Source organism: Rhea americana, unplaced genomic scaffold (genome assembly GCF_003343005.1).
Source record: "Rhea americana isolate MKP2758 unplaced genomic scaffold, rheAme1 scaffold_331, whole genome shotgun sequence".
Lineage (NCBI taxonomy): Eukaryota > Metazoa > Chordata > Aves > Rheiformes > Rheidae > Rhea > Rhea americana.
In genome coordinates this window covers 158,864-172,675 of record NW_028186459.1, presented here as the reverse complement: position 1 = coordinate 172,675, position 13,812 = coordinate 158,864, and the positions used below count along the sequence as shown (strand labels likewise).

The window sequence follows — 13,812 nt, the reverse complement described above, 5'->3', positions numbered from 1 at the left end:
CTAGCTGAGGAGACAACAGGGTATTACTACCAAATCTGTTTGTATATACTTGGAGGGGCCCAATTTCAGATGTGCATTAACAATGGGATAGGAAGTGTCCATATCACTTTCTATGTGTTCTTTGCTATTCCTTGATGACCCAAACACAGTTCAAAGTAAGACTTTTGCTCTGCAGACATTTCAGGTGCTGATCATCTAGCTAATGGTTTAGTTAGATCACCATACGATATTCATAACATGCTTAATTCAAAATTCTCTAGACTCCCTGAAAGAAAGAGATATCAGACATTGTCCTTTTGAAGCCTTGTAATTGCTGCTATGGCCTTGCCTGAGCAGAAGTGGCATGAGAATGTGCCTGTCCTACTGTCACTACTTAYGGGCTTCTGGTCACCTTGCTGGGGTCTTTAAAGGCATCTCTTTATTCTCTGCTACCATCAGCACTATGGATATTTGCTCTTGCCCTTTAAGATAAGGGTTTTATATGCGTATAGCAGGGAGACGAGAGTAGGGTTGGCTGATGTTTTGTACAGAAACTTGATATAGCATTCCTGATTGTTTTTCTGAGGCACTAAGTACATCCAATAGAGTGAACAGCATACCAGAAAGCATCAGCAATTATCTGCATCTGGGCAGTTTGACAGCAGCACAAAAACTATTTATAAATATGTGAACTTAATGATTTATTGATTTTCATCAACCTCACTGCCTAAAACTTAAAAGCAAATTAAAATCCCCTCACTGGGCCCTGGAGCTTTAATCGCTAATATGCACCAGAACATGGAAAACACGATTATTCTTTGTCTTTTTTTTTTTTTTTTTTTTTTTTTTTTTTTTTTTTTTTTTTTTTTTTTTTTTTTTTACCTAAAGATAAATTCAACTGGAGAAAAAGAAGAGGTGGAGGCAGGGAAGAAGGAAGAGTTTGCCTGCCAGCTTAAAGGACAATGTTGAGCAGAAGAGGCTATCTTTTTAGCTACTAAGTAGAGCAACTGAGACAGTAATCCCAGATATATTTCAGAAGCAAATTGGTGTTTGAAAAATCAAGAAATAAATTAGTCAGGAAGACATTTAAATACAGAGAGTTTAGGAGGACATTAGTCTCACTGCTCATCTAATAGGTACCTGGCTTTCAAATTAATAAAGCTTTTCAAATCTGCATTTTTTTTTCCTGTAAAGGCAATGCTGGCCTCTTATGAGTTTGGCAGCTTCTGTGGTCAAGCATGTGATTGTAAAGAATGGGATCCTCTGCTTAAACACTACAGAAACACTTATGACCTTAACTATGCTTTGTTGCCATGAAAAGCAGATTTTGTGTTTGTCGTAATCTTGAAGGCAGAGTGGTTCAGCCCCAATGAGCACAAATTTGGTATTTGGGAAATAATTTTTTAATGGCAAGTATGAACTTGCCCAAAGCATGGAGGGGTATGGCTTATAGAGCTGGGAAGAGGGAGAATTATCACACACATTTTTTTTAGTGTCACATGCTGATACTAAACTTGTGTCAAGGTCTGTGTGTTCAACAAAAGTGTGAAAGATGGTGAACAGATTCTAGAGAAGCATTTATGGGTGGCTGCAGCTGCACAGGGCTCTGTTCTTCTGAGTTTGTGGATTGGCAAAACCTCTGCTTCGCTGTTGGAAAGTCTCGCTTGTGTACACAGCAAAACATCAGTGGTGCTACAGAAATGCACTGTGTTTCCAGAACAAAAGAAATATCCCCTGAAGAGAAACTGTCAGGGGACTGTTTCCCAAAGAGGACTGCTGCCCTTTGCTTTGTAGCAGATGTTATAACCGGTCTTTATAGTGCATTGCAACAACTCTGTAAAACATTGTCCTTACACAATGATACTGAGAGCTTTGTGGAAGCCATAAGTAAAATCAGCTAGCAAAATAGCTCATTTTTCATGGTCTGAAAATGACAGAGTGGTTTACTACAGCATATAAAGGGATGATCAGGAAACAATTGCATGTGGGGTTCTCTCAGAACGCAAGGTGTTTAGTAACAGGATATGAGGGACATGTACTGCAGCCACGGATGCTTGTTAACTCATCTCTCTGCTGCACAGGAGAGTTTGGAGAAATCTGCCGGGGATGTTTGAAGTTGCCCAGTAAAAGAGAGCTCCCGGTTGCAATCCAGACCCTTCGGGTTGGGTGCTCGGAGAAGCAGAAGCGCACCTTCCTGGCAGAGGCCTGCACTCTGGGCCAGTTTGACCACTCCAATATCATTCGCCTGGAGGGAGTCATCACCAGAGGTAAAGGTGGTCTGTTGTGTTGTATGAAAGGTGTTAGTCAGTGACACACAGTGCAGAAGAGCCTTTGCACAGGTTTCACGGAGGGTGAGGTAAAACCCACCTCTGCATTGCAGTGTTGTTATGCTGTTATTATCTCTTGGTAAGTTCTGGCTGTTACAGTGCATTCTTACAGGATGATTTCTCTGTATGGGATATTTTGTTTATTTTTGATATCTTTGATGATATGTCCAGCCTAATGTGTTAGGTTTATGGTGCTGGTATGTTTACCTCATAATTTTTAGCCTGAAAACTCTCGTTTTCTTACTCTGCATTTCTGAGGGCAAGGTTGTGCGGTTGCAGAGAGCCCTGATTTCGCTTATTGCTCTGGCTGGTGTAACAGCKTACAAGTGTTGGAGGGAGTGCAGTAAACCCAAATACTTTGCACACCTGCAGTCACCTTCACGCAAGATATTTAAAGCATCCCCACGAAAGGCAGAATGTGTCAGCTCTGAGGATGACCTGACATGTAAGCAGGACCACAGTTTTCCAAAATGGACAGTTTATACAGCCATCTCTCCCTTCCCRTCCCCCCATCCTCCCCCAGTGACTTTCCTGTTTGGCAGAACTGATCATCACTGGTGGCAGCCATGCTGCTGACACTTTTATCACCAAAGACAGCCCTGCGCAGCACAGTGGTGAGAGTGTTGGTGAGCTCTGGGACTTCACGGATATGGAAATGTGGGAGTTAGGCAGTAGTACTCTGTATTCAAGAAATATATAACATGGCTGCAGAAACACTGAAATCATCAAAACGGCACACAGCAGTAATGACCTGTTTGCTCCAGGTTAGCAGCAATTCTAAGCAAGTGAAAGTTGGGGCATGTAGAGCGCTGATGGTGGTGATGGGTGGGCAGGGTAAGGGAGCGGTGATTAGACAGTCGGTGTGTGATCGCATGGTGCTTGTACTGTTCAGTGGATACAAAGTGATTTCAGAATTATTATGTGATTATTAGTGCCCAGCAAAGTGAGGTGATGTGTTTCCTGCCTGATTCTGTGACAACAGTGCCTACTTTACTTGATGATTTAAAGGTGAGTGTAAGTAATTGTCCTAGGTGAAAGCTGGAAGAATACTGATTATTCTAGTTATTCACCATGGCTTTTGGTCCCCAACATGGAAACCTTGCCTTAGCAACAATCCTAGAATGTGCTTAAGTTCTTGCTTTGGAAGGCAATGAACTACAGCTGGAGCCATGGTATTCTTGTTCTCTGGAAATCAAGTGTTTCCTCATGTATTAGCTATTTAGTATCCTAATGGTTAGTAAAATGCTTGCAGCTAGGTTAGTAAAGCCAGGGAGTAGAACTGGCTTAGCAGCAAAACAGTGCACTTGATAAAAGTGAAGTGAGGTTCTGTCAATAAAACAGGTGCCTATGAATGGTCTCATCTGTCATGGGAGCGTGTGTTGCGAACTAGCCTGTGGATGCCGTAGTTGAATAGATATTCGCATAAACCCAGAGAAACGTGAGCACATATTGTGGTTTTAACCAGCCCTTTTATTAGATAAGGAAATAGATCTGTTCGTAAGTCTTGGGCTGAGCTGGTCGATTTTGCTTTTGCTGAGTAATACCTTCCTTCTTTGCTGTGTGATTCAATGTCCTGATAAAAAGAATATCAGATACTGGGATCCTGGTAGAACCATAGGAAAGCCTTGGACCCAGGGATCATTGCGAACTTTCTGAGATGAAACCCTTTCTCCTTTAATACCCAGCTAAGCAGTCAGATAATACAGGGTGACCACACTGGAAGTTAGTGTCCAGATTTTTTGGTACTTGTTGAAATACTGCAATCAGACTGGCGTCCTAACAGTAAAATAATCACTTGAGCGCTACTCACAGCTGCCCAACTGACACATCCACAAATCACAGAAGTGCTTTCTGCCACCAGCATTGCAGCAGCAGGAACCTCAAGCTGTGTTATCCATTTGTGGTGACACCAAAGATAATCCCTTTGGAGCTGCTCTTTCCAAAGTTGCTSTTTTTTGTTCTTAGATATAAAGATTTTCATCTAGCAAATTAATAATATAATTTGTCTAACTGAGCTCTGCTTAGCAAGAGACTTTGTTTTAAGTGTCTTTTATAGATATTTGGTAAGTCCGTGTCATCTGCAAGCTAGATTAGCAGTGAGTTTATATCTATTTCATGATTTTTGAGGAAAATGGCAGACTGAGTACCAATCTTTCYAGAACAGCTCTAGAAACACTTAATGAGGATTTTCTATTTGCGACTACTTTTYAGTTTCTGTTAGCCAGATCTTCCTCCGTTTATCACATTACTTAAGGCTGATAGTGCTTGCTCTTTAATTAGAGTATCTTGTATACAGAAAGTCTAACATGTGGCAGAAGTAGTTACCTTTTCAGCAAATCTAAACTCATAAAATACTCTCAGCCTGTTCTCTGGTCTTCTGCCAGGCCCCTTCTCCCTCRGCTTTATTAGCATATTGATCCTGATATAGCTCTCAGGATCCCATTGTTCTGAGTTATCAATAATTCTGAAAGAGATAATAGTGGCTTTAATGTGAAGTGCTTTTCACCTGCCACYGTTAGCTCCTCCCAAGCAAGCTATAGCAATGATTTTGGCATTCCAACCACAAGAGTCATTGCACTAGGTTTCAGCAGTGCCAAGTATGWCAAATTCCTTTTTCATCAATAGGATTTCAAATTCCTCACTCATTATCCATACTCTATCACCAGCAGATAAGCATGTCTCTTGTCATGCATATTGACTCATCAGTACAGTTTGTGATGTGCCCAGATTGCATCTGTACCATATTCATCTCCTCCKTGTTCTCTGTTTGCACCATTAGCTCAGTATCCGTCCTCTTGGCTGCTCAAGCTAATCTATAGTTAAGGGGATTAATGCCCTGCCCTGTGTGAGATAGGTAAAAGTCCTGTATGGACAGGATAGCCTACTGCAGAGTGGCAAAGGAGTCCACAGGATCCAGGCCTTTAACATCACTTCTAGTATTCCTCCAGGTGCAATTAATAGAATAAATCTTAATAGGAAAATATCTTCATCTTAAAAGTGAGGGGGAATCCTTTCTTTTGTTGACTCAAATTACACATTTTTGGAATGTGCCTAGTTCATCTTCCTTTCATAGTTCCCTGGAATAGTAGGTTATGATGGATGAAAACTCTCATATTGAAAATTTGACAAATTGCATCTTTAGAAGAGGGAMGATTGGATGGCTGAAAGGTTCACTCTGCATTTATGTTTATATCAGCACTGAGCTGCCTGCAGCAATAAGCGGAAATCATGAAATACTCCTTTTCTGTCTGTCTCTGTCCAGGGAACATCATGATGATTGTGATGGAGTACATGGGGAATGGAGTGCTAGATACTTTTCTCAGGGTGAGTGCTGTGGGACCTGGTGTTAACTGCTGGGACCTGTCACCCACTCAGGCACAGCTGGTGGTGCCCCATTTCTCCAGCTCCTTGAATTGGGAGTCACTGATTTGTGGCTTTTACTCCCTCCTTTCTTACAGAAACATGAGGGACAGTTCACAGCAACCCAGCTCATTGGCATGTTGCATGGCATTGCCTCTGGCATGAAGTACCTAGCAGAGATGGGATATGTACATAAAAGTCTTGCTGCCCACAAAGTTCTTGTAAACAGCAACCTGGCTTGCAAAATAACTGGTTTCAGACAGCCGCAAGAAGACAAAATGGAGACCATCTTCACCACTATGGTAAGCTGTAGGTGTCTGGTGGCGATCAAGGTGTTGCACTGAGCAGAGGTGTGGAAGATTGAAGTCTTCCACTAAATGTACTGTGGTGCTGAACCATCAGCTTTTTATGCGGTATGAGGAGAAAGTGCGTGTTCTGAAGGTGCATAGGATTGACAGTGAACCCAACTATTAAGGAATACTAAAGTGAGCTATTTAAATAATAAGCGAGCAGGGACTTTCAATTTTCTTCTAAATCTGTAAATAAAGATTTAGAAAATCACTATGCTCTTTTTTTTTTTTTTTTTTAACTCAGAAGTTGGACAACAAATTCTTTTGTTGGTAGTATAAAAATCATGGATATCTTTTGCTTAAGGTATAAGGCTGAAGAAATCTCCCACACAGAGTGGTAGCAGACCCTGTTTTCCCCATCCTAACCAGATTTAGAGGAAGAAGAAAGAAATATTTGATCCAGATGGTAATCTGAAGTCTGCTTCCAAGCCTGAGCCCATAGACAAAGGAGCACACTCAGAGATTTGGACCTGACRTGAACTAACTGTTAGACTTCAGCCCTCTCCTATTGTCTCCAAGACAGGTGTAAATAGAGAGCAACCAGGGTGAGCACTGGTGTCCTGGACATCTCTACCTGTGCTTGGTGTTACTTTGCAGAAAGCTTCCTTTTTCTTTGACAATCCTGCATTTCTAAATTCTGCTTTCAATGCTTTCAAAAAGCAAAATGCTGACAGAATGGCTACAAAGTCTTTGCAGAACTGGATCCTCCCTGGTTACAATGCACAGCCRTGGTGAGGATCACTTCGACTGGGGCTTAGCATAACTGGAGAGGTTTGCAGGCCTGCTCTGAATGTTGAATAGGGATCAAATCCAAAGCCAGCCAACTCCCACAGCTGGAGTTAATATATGCAACAGTTCTACTCCAGAAACAGTATTTTTCCTAGGCTCTYATTTTCTCTTCCTCATGTATGAATGCAGTCATTGCATCTTAACGGTTTCTTTCTCAGCTAGAAATTCAAATGCATTTAACTATGGAACTCTACAGCTTTCCATGTAACACCACTTTCTCCTCTTGCTTACAATCCTCTGTGCATGTGTGAATTGGCAGAGAGAAGGCAGGAGGCTGAAGGCAGCTTTGGCAGCCTCAGGGTTTGTTATGTCTATTTTATCACTTGTGATGAAATTCATGGTTTTCAATTAAGAATTAAGTCCTATTCGATTCATACTCACGCGTTTTCAGCTCTACTAGCCAATACATCTCAAGTGCTCACGCACACACTTGGAGAAGCTGCCTGAGAATCCCCACGCGTGGATCTGGCATGACTGCATCCAGTTGCACAAATTTCAGCCGAGGTGCCATGGCTGTGCAGTCACGCTGCAGTACCCTAGAGAAAATGCAGCCCCCACTCTGTATTTGCTGTCTGTGGAAAGTTGCTCTCCCCAGTGCTTTCACAGTTCAGTTTAGCACATTTCAGTTGACAGTGAAGAAATCAAGGCATAATATTTTTAACTGAAAAACAACAAAATATTTCATTTGATACCCCATAACCTTCCTATGTCAGCTAAACCTATTACAGCATCACATTAACCAGACATTATTTTTTTWAAAAAGATTGATTTTTCTAATCCAATGAGCATTTATTGTTTGTGGGTGAATTTGGATGGTGCTAAGAAGGCAGCACCTGATGTGTTACTGGCTTCAGGTCCCCTGGTGCCTGTGTCCTGATGCAGGGTTTTTGTGTCCCAGAGAGAACCTGTCTGCAGGGTTTGACTCACAGTCTGTCAGGAGTGCAGTTGTGTACCAGCTCAGATCTGTGCTCCTTAAGGAAAGTCCCACCATCCTGCAGAATCCCTGACAAAACATGACCACATTGTGCCATCTGGAATGGGTGACATTGCATGCAGAGCCATAGCATGGACTATGGCAGTGCTGCCTGTAAAGCTCCAGAGAAGAATTTCCTTGACACTGGCATGCTGCTGGGTACAACATGTGCCTGGCTGAGCTAAGGGGAATGGAAAGACCATTAGCAGCTCTGGCTTTTCTCCCCTGCTGTGGAGTGGGGCCCTGGCTCTGGGGTCCAGATGTCCCTGCTGTTAAGTAGAATTAGCTGCAGTGTCTATCACTTRCTTCCCCAGTGCATCCAGAAGGGTTCTGCAGACACCGGGAGTGCTAGTTACAGGAGAGCAAGCCAGGATGCAGGGATGGATGGAGGGACTGTGTTTGCAGAGCTCTGAGATGATTTTCATTAAATATTAACATAAAAAATGCCATCAGCTCTTCCCTGAGACTTTCTCTCTCCCATTAATATTTCAGGACCTGTGCTCCTGTGTACCATACTGTTGCATGTCCATTTTAAAACAAATTGAAGCAAAAGTTTTCTCTTAGGATTAAAACTGCATGTGGTATGTAGGCCTGTTCTGTGTCTGCCCTGTGATGCAAGTGGGAGGCACATTGAATGGCAGCCATGAGAATTGCTTGTCTATTATTGCCTAGTTCTTTTTTGTGTGASAACATCATTTCTTCCCTTTTTATGCCTGGCCAGAGTGGGAAGAGCCTTGTGCTGTGGTCAGCCCCTGAAGCTATCCAGTATCACCACTTCAGTCCTGCCAGTGATGTGTGGAGCTTCGGCATTGTCATGTGGGAAGTCATGTCCTATGGAGAGAGACCCTACTGGGACATGTCCAACCAGGATGTGAGTCCCACGGCAGTCCACATGGTAGTTTAGGATGTTGCTGTTGCTAATAGTGTGCACGTGGTTTGAATGGACTCATTGTAGTCTCTGGAGTCCAAAAAGGAGCTGCTGCTGTTTGCTAGTGCAGGGTGGGGAAGAGGGAGGTTTGTCAAGGTGTTTTTTTTTTTTTCCCTCTGGTTTTGCATACAACGTGTATTATGGTGTCTCTTTTTGACTCCTACAGCTTGGAGACTATTCCTCACGTCTCTCTTGCCCTGCCCTTCTCTGCCCTTGCAGGTGATAAAGGCCATCGAAGATGGATTTCGCCTCCCTGCCCCAATGAACTGCCAGCCTCCTCTTCACCAGCTCATGCTGGACTGCTGGCAGAAGGATCGCAACAAGAGACCCAAGTTCTCACACATCCATAACATCCTGAGCAAGATGGTGCAGAGCCCAGAGGCCCCCAAGTGCCCCAACTCCACGTGCACCAGGTGACTGCCTTTCTACTTTGCTCCTTTTTGTACTGCACTGCAGGACAGTCTGAGCCTTTGCCTGCAGGTTCGTGCTTCAACTACAGGATGACACAAGGCTCAGAACCATTTTGAACTGGTGCAGTCCAGAGTGCTTACACCTAAATCACTGCATTAGCCCTGAGATGTGCACTATATAACAGAGATCAAGTTTGGGTCCTCTGGGCTTTGGGGCAGAGGAATTAGGAGATGGCTATACTCACTGCAGCACTAGCTGTGTTGACTCTGCTAAGATCACAGAAAATTGCTTTGCTTTCAACTCTGCTGACACCAGTGATGCAAAGCTATTTGGGAAAATTCCCAGATACCCATCCTGGAGAGCACATAGGCCTTGAGACACATGTCTGTATCCAAGCACTGTCTTCTCTTACATGGGATTTGGGGTGGAGTTCAAAGTTGTTGTGCCCAGATCACCCCTTTTCYCCAAGTCCTCCCATGCATCATCAATGAGGCAACCTGTAGGCCATTCCTTAGACATGAGTATAAATCACCCTGTGSTCATCTGCTCATATGTTCCATTTATGTTGGCAGGTCCCACAGCACATCCATTCCCCTCACTGAACGTACTTTCTCAGCCTTCCCATCTTTCAGCTCTGTGGGCGAGTGGCTGGAAGCAATAGAAATGGGTAGATACAAAGATAACTTCACAGCTGCAGGCTACTGCTACCTGGAATCTGTGGCCAGGATGACAATCCAGTAAGTCAAAAGGTTTCCTGACTATAAACCCATGTGGATGGATGCAGTGTGAGCAAGCTCTGCTTTTAAATTGCAGTCAGTTATCAGAGAGTAAGAACACAGGTCTTCCAAAACATGTCTGTAAGTTCTCACTGGAGTGGATTGGGTGGCATATGTTGTCATCTCAATTGCTGTTTCTGAGCTAAGATTTAAACCTGTAACTTTTGACAGGAATAGTGAGTTACTGTCCCTTCCAGAAAACAATGTCAAAACAAGGTGCAACTTGTTGATAATCTTTTTYTTCCCTGGTAGTACAGGGCCCTCCTAGTCTTGCAGTGGGATAGGGAACTGTCATGCGAATGGCATGCTGAAGGTATGCAATACCCCTGGATTTCTTGTCAAACCACACGTTGTTTTTGGCTGGGGAGTTTGGGGAGTTGTTATTCCTACAGGTCCACAATAGCCTGATAGTCTGAAATCTGCACTGCCTATTSCTGGAAAGCAAATGGAGTCAGGGGCATTGCACAGTTATGACTTTTTTTCCTGCTGATGTGGGACTTGTTTTCCAGAGATGTCCTAAGCCTGGGGATCACGCTGGTGGAGCATCAGAAGACCATCCTGAGTGGGATCCAGACTCTCCGTGCCCAGGTGATACAAATGCATGGCCGAGGTGTGCAGGTGTGAAGGAACCCCAACAGACTGTGCGGAGCACTCACCTAACAGTCGCTGGGGAGAAGACAGCCAGCTGTGTACTGGCCCAAACTGGACCAAATCTCTGAAATCTTACTGAGAGCTGTTGAGCAGGTGGGATGTAGGAAACACTGGGCTGCTCCCAAACAAGTCATCCCATGTGGCAAGAGAGCAGGGCTGCCCTTCCCCTGTGCCAGGGAGGCCAAGTATTCCTGGGACATGTGTGGTGATGCAGTGTGCCTGGGTGGATGTGGTTTTCCCTAGCAGTGTTTTGTAAGATGAGTCGAACTATGATGGTGCCATTTCATATGGTGCTTAGGTTAACAGGGTGGATGGACATTCATGCACTGTTTTAATCCAGAGCTGACAGCATTTTGGTATCTACCATTCTTCTGGTATAATCCATGGGTATTTTTCGTACAAGTTGACATGTTCTACTGACCCCATAAGGAGTTTTTGTTACTTCTATTTTTAGAGACTGGAGCACACCTCACACTCAGCACCCAACTTCTGGAAGGTGACTTTGMTCATCTGGTATGCTGAAAGGGAACTCTTTTTCCAGTCATGTCCCTTTCACTCCAAGAGTTACCTCACTGAGTCTTGACATCACTGTTGGTGAACAAAAACAAACATTCTCCACCAAAATGCAGAGCAAATGGTGATGAATGGTCTTTTGACAAGACGGTTTCAGGGGAAGAAATCAAAAGCTTTGACTGAGAGAGCTTTTGTCAGAAGAGGGAAGCAGTGGCACCCCTTGGGCTGCCACCATGCTGATGTTCTTAGCCTTCACTACTTTCTATGGTGGTCCTGGCACCATCATTTTATGTCTTGAGGAGCCTAGAAAAGTGGAGGGATCTGATTACTCTTTGCACTGATACAGACCACTGTAACTTCCCCAGCAGTAGGGCTTCCTTCGCAGTCTTAATGTAATGCTCAGCCTTATTGGAAAGAGCTGCAGATCCTGTGGATCAGGACAGCAGTATACAAATAGACCACAGCCAGGTAAATGCYGAGGAAAGAGGGTAGTTTTGAGTAAAGAGAACGAGTGATGCCTGGGCAGCATCCAACAGAACTAGATAGGTTTGAGGCCAAGCAAAGCGGGCAGAGCATCAGTGTACTCTCACAGCTGTGCGCCAAGCAGAGCAGGTAGAGGCCAGAGCCTGGGGAAKTTAAGTTAGAGCATCCCACTTAGAAGTGTTCGCCCTACTTTGGAGCAGAAAATGAACAAACGTTCTCCCCTCTATAGGTCTGGAGGTTTGTACAGGAGAGAGAGATTTTATAAACAGAACTCATTCAAACCACAGTGGCAGAAAAGAACCTACCAATTCAGCTAGAAATAGGATGAAAACCTTGGAATTGCTTTGATGTTAGAGAGACAGAAAGCATGGCTGTTTGGTGTTTGCTGGATGTACCCACAGCCACATGAAGAATCACTTCAGCTGCAGGTGAGTAACCTTCGCTTTCCCCTCCAGTGGCCAGACTGCACAGTGCCTTGTCCAAAACGGGGAAGGAAAAGGCTTTTTGGAGTATCAYCCTCAGCTGTTGCAGAATGTCAGTTTTGCACCACTGATTAACAGCCCTGTGAGGGGCTGTGTGTCAGAAACAGTAGTGCCGGCACATCCCACAGCATATGTAACTTTTGTAACAGAGAGCACTCCAAATTGTCTGATTATCTGAGGTTGCTTCGGGGCCTGGGATGCTGGGATAACACATACTGGCCAAATGCTGAGATTTGGGCAGAACTGCCTATTGCATCCATGGGATTCTTGAAATTCTGCCATGGAATTTGGGCAAACCAAGGCACAGCAGCACTTTATTTTGTTGCCAATAGTAACTTAATACTGCATTCCTTGCACATGTCTTTTCCCATTGGTTCAGGCCTGATCCATGACTGAAGTTAATTAAATGGGTCTTTGCAGCCTCGTACAGAGCTTTGTGGGCCTTTTATTATCATCTGTAAGTATTACAAGTGAATTATTGATGATAGAAGACAAAGATTTACAAAGGCAATGAATGCTGTAGAAGCTGTTTGCAGTGCAGTTAGAAGTTTGTTTGCACTTGGAGCCAGATATTCCTATTAGACTGCACCATTGCGATAAAGATCTAAATTGCAATTAAATGAAGGGCCCTAGCTCCTCAGTCTGCTTGCAGGGCTGGCATGGCACCTACTTGCTGCCCAGGCATCTTCCTTTTGTTCTAGTAGAGCAATTAAGCAAAGAGGCTATCATATATGTGAATGTCTGTTTGGCCTGGTGGCCCTTGCTGAAGAAGATATTTTAAGGATTAAACTTTTATTTAGTAAAGCCTCATTTGTGGTGAATTCTTTTTTAAGCTGACATGCACCCGAGTAATATAACCCTCAACTTTTCTGGCTTGACTGCTGTGACCAGTTTAGGTTCAGAAGCATCAGACTGACATGATTTCACTTTATTCAGATATGTTAACTTGATTACATGAGATCAGAGCTTTTTATCTGAATTTCACCAATAAGTGGTATCAAGAAAGTCCCAGCTAATATTTGTGTATACATTTTCTGCCTTGTGTTCACATTTCCAGGCAATGTCATGGAGAAATACCATAAACTCTTTTCAGTAGATCTAAAATCCCTGCTGTTAAGGAGGTGCCAGCTGACTTTGAGAAAGTTGTCTTCTTTCTTTGCAAATTTCTGAACCCAGTTTCAGAACTCCCAGTAAAAAACGCTAAGAGCAATGTGAATAASCACAGCACAACTGTGTGCAAAACTAGCGATTAGAAATCTTGCCCCTGTGGAGAACTAKACTACAAAACCAGACAGAGCAAGCTGAGATGAGCGTGCCTTTCACAAGTGAGTTCTGGGTGCGCTCTAGGGAGTTTGCTTCTCTCTGAGGTAAACAAACTCTCTCCTTCCTGCTGCTTGTTCAGTTTAGACGGTGTTCCCCTATGTCACTTGGTTAGTTTTTTAAARGAAATTATTTATCTTCAGATTTCATCTTTGTCAGTCCAATTAGTCAGTCTACATCCTACTATTTCATACTGAGAAGAGTAATAATTACAAACAGAAACCTTTATTTGGTAGGAATGCCAGATCCCAAGGATCAAGTGCAATTTGTATGCTCTTTATGTTTACATTTTATCTATAGAAAAGGTATATTATAGTTCTCTAGGCAGGGAGTTGAACCAACTTGATTCCTGAGCACCTCTTCCACATTTTCCTGCTTTTGTCCCRTTTGCTGTGATCTGTTTCCAGGCGCCCCCTCTGTTCTGGGTGCCAGGAGCCACCCTGAGGAGATTGCTGCTGCAAGGACTGTCT

At 43.6% G+C, this 13,812-nt stretch overlaps 1 protein-coding gene across 1 annotated transcript in view; it reads left to right on the top strand.

Annotated features, from left to right (window-relative positions):
- EPHA10 (EPH receptor A10) overlaps nucleotides 1-11,782 on the top strand; it is a 57,563-nt gene extending 45,781 nt beyond the window's left edge. The window contains exons 9-15 of the mRNA XM_085311085.1: nucleotides 2,061-2,246; nucleotides 5,569-5,630; nucleotides 5,765-5,968; nucleotides 8,500-8,649; nucleotides 8,926-9,119; nucleotides 9,690-9,854; nucleotides 10,403-11,782. Coding sequence (XP_085167211.1) covers nucleotides 2,061-2,246; nucleotides 5,569-5,630; nucleotides 5,765-5,968; nucleotides 8,500-8,649; nucleotides 8,926-9,119; nucleotides 9,690-9,854; nucleotides 10,403-10,517 — 1,076 coding nt within the window. The 3' untranslated portion in view covers nucleotides 10,518-11,782. The remainder of the gene's footprint in view (nucleotides 1-2,060; nucleotides 2,247-5,568; nucleotides 5,631-5,764; nucleotides 5,969-8,499; nucleotides 8,650-8,925; nucleotides 9,120-9,689; nucleotides 9,855-10,402) is intronic.
- The last annotated feature ends 2,030 nt before the right edge of the window (nucleotides 11,783-13,812 follow it).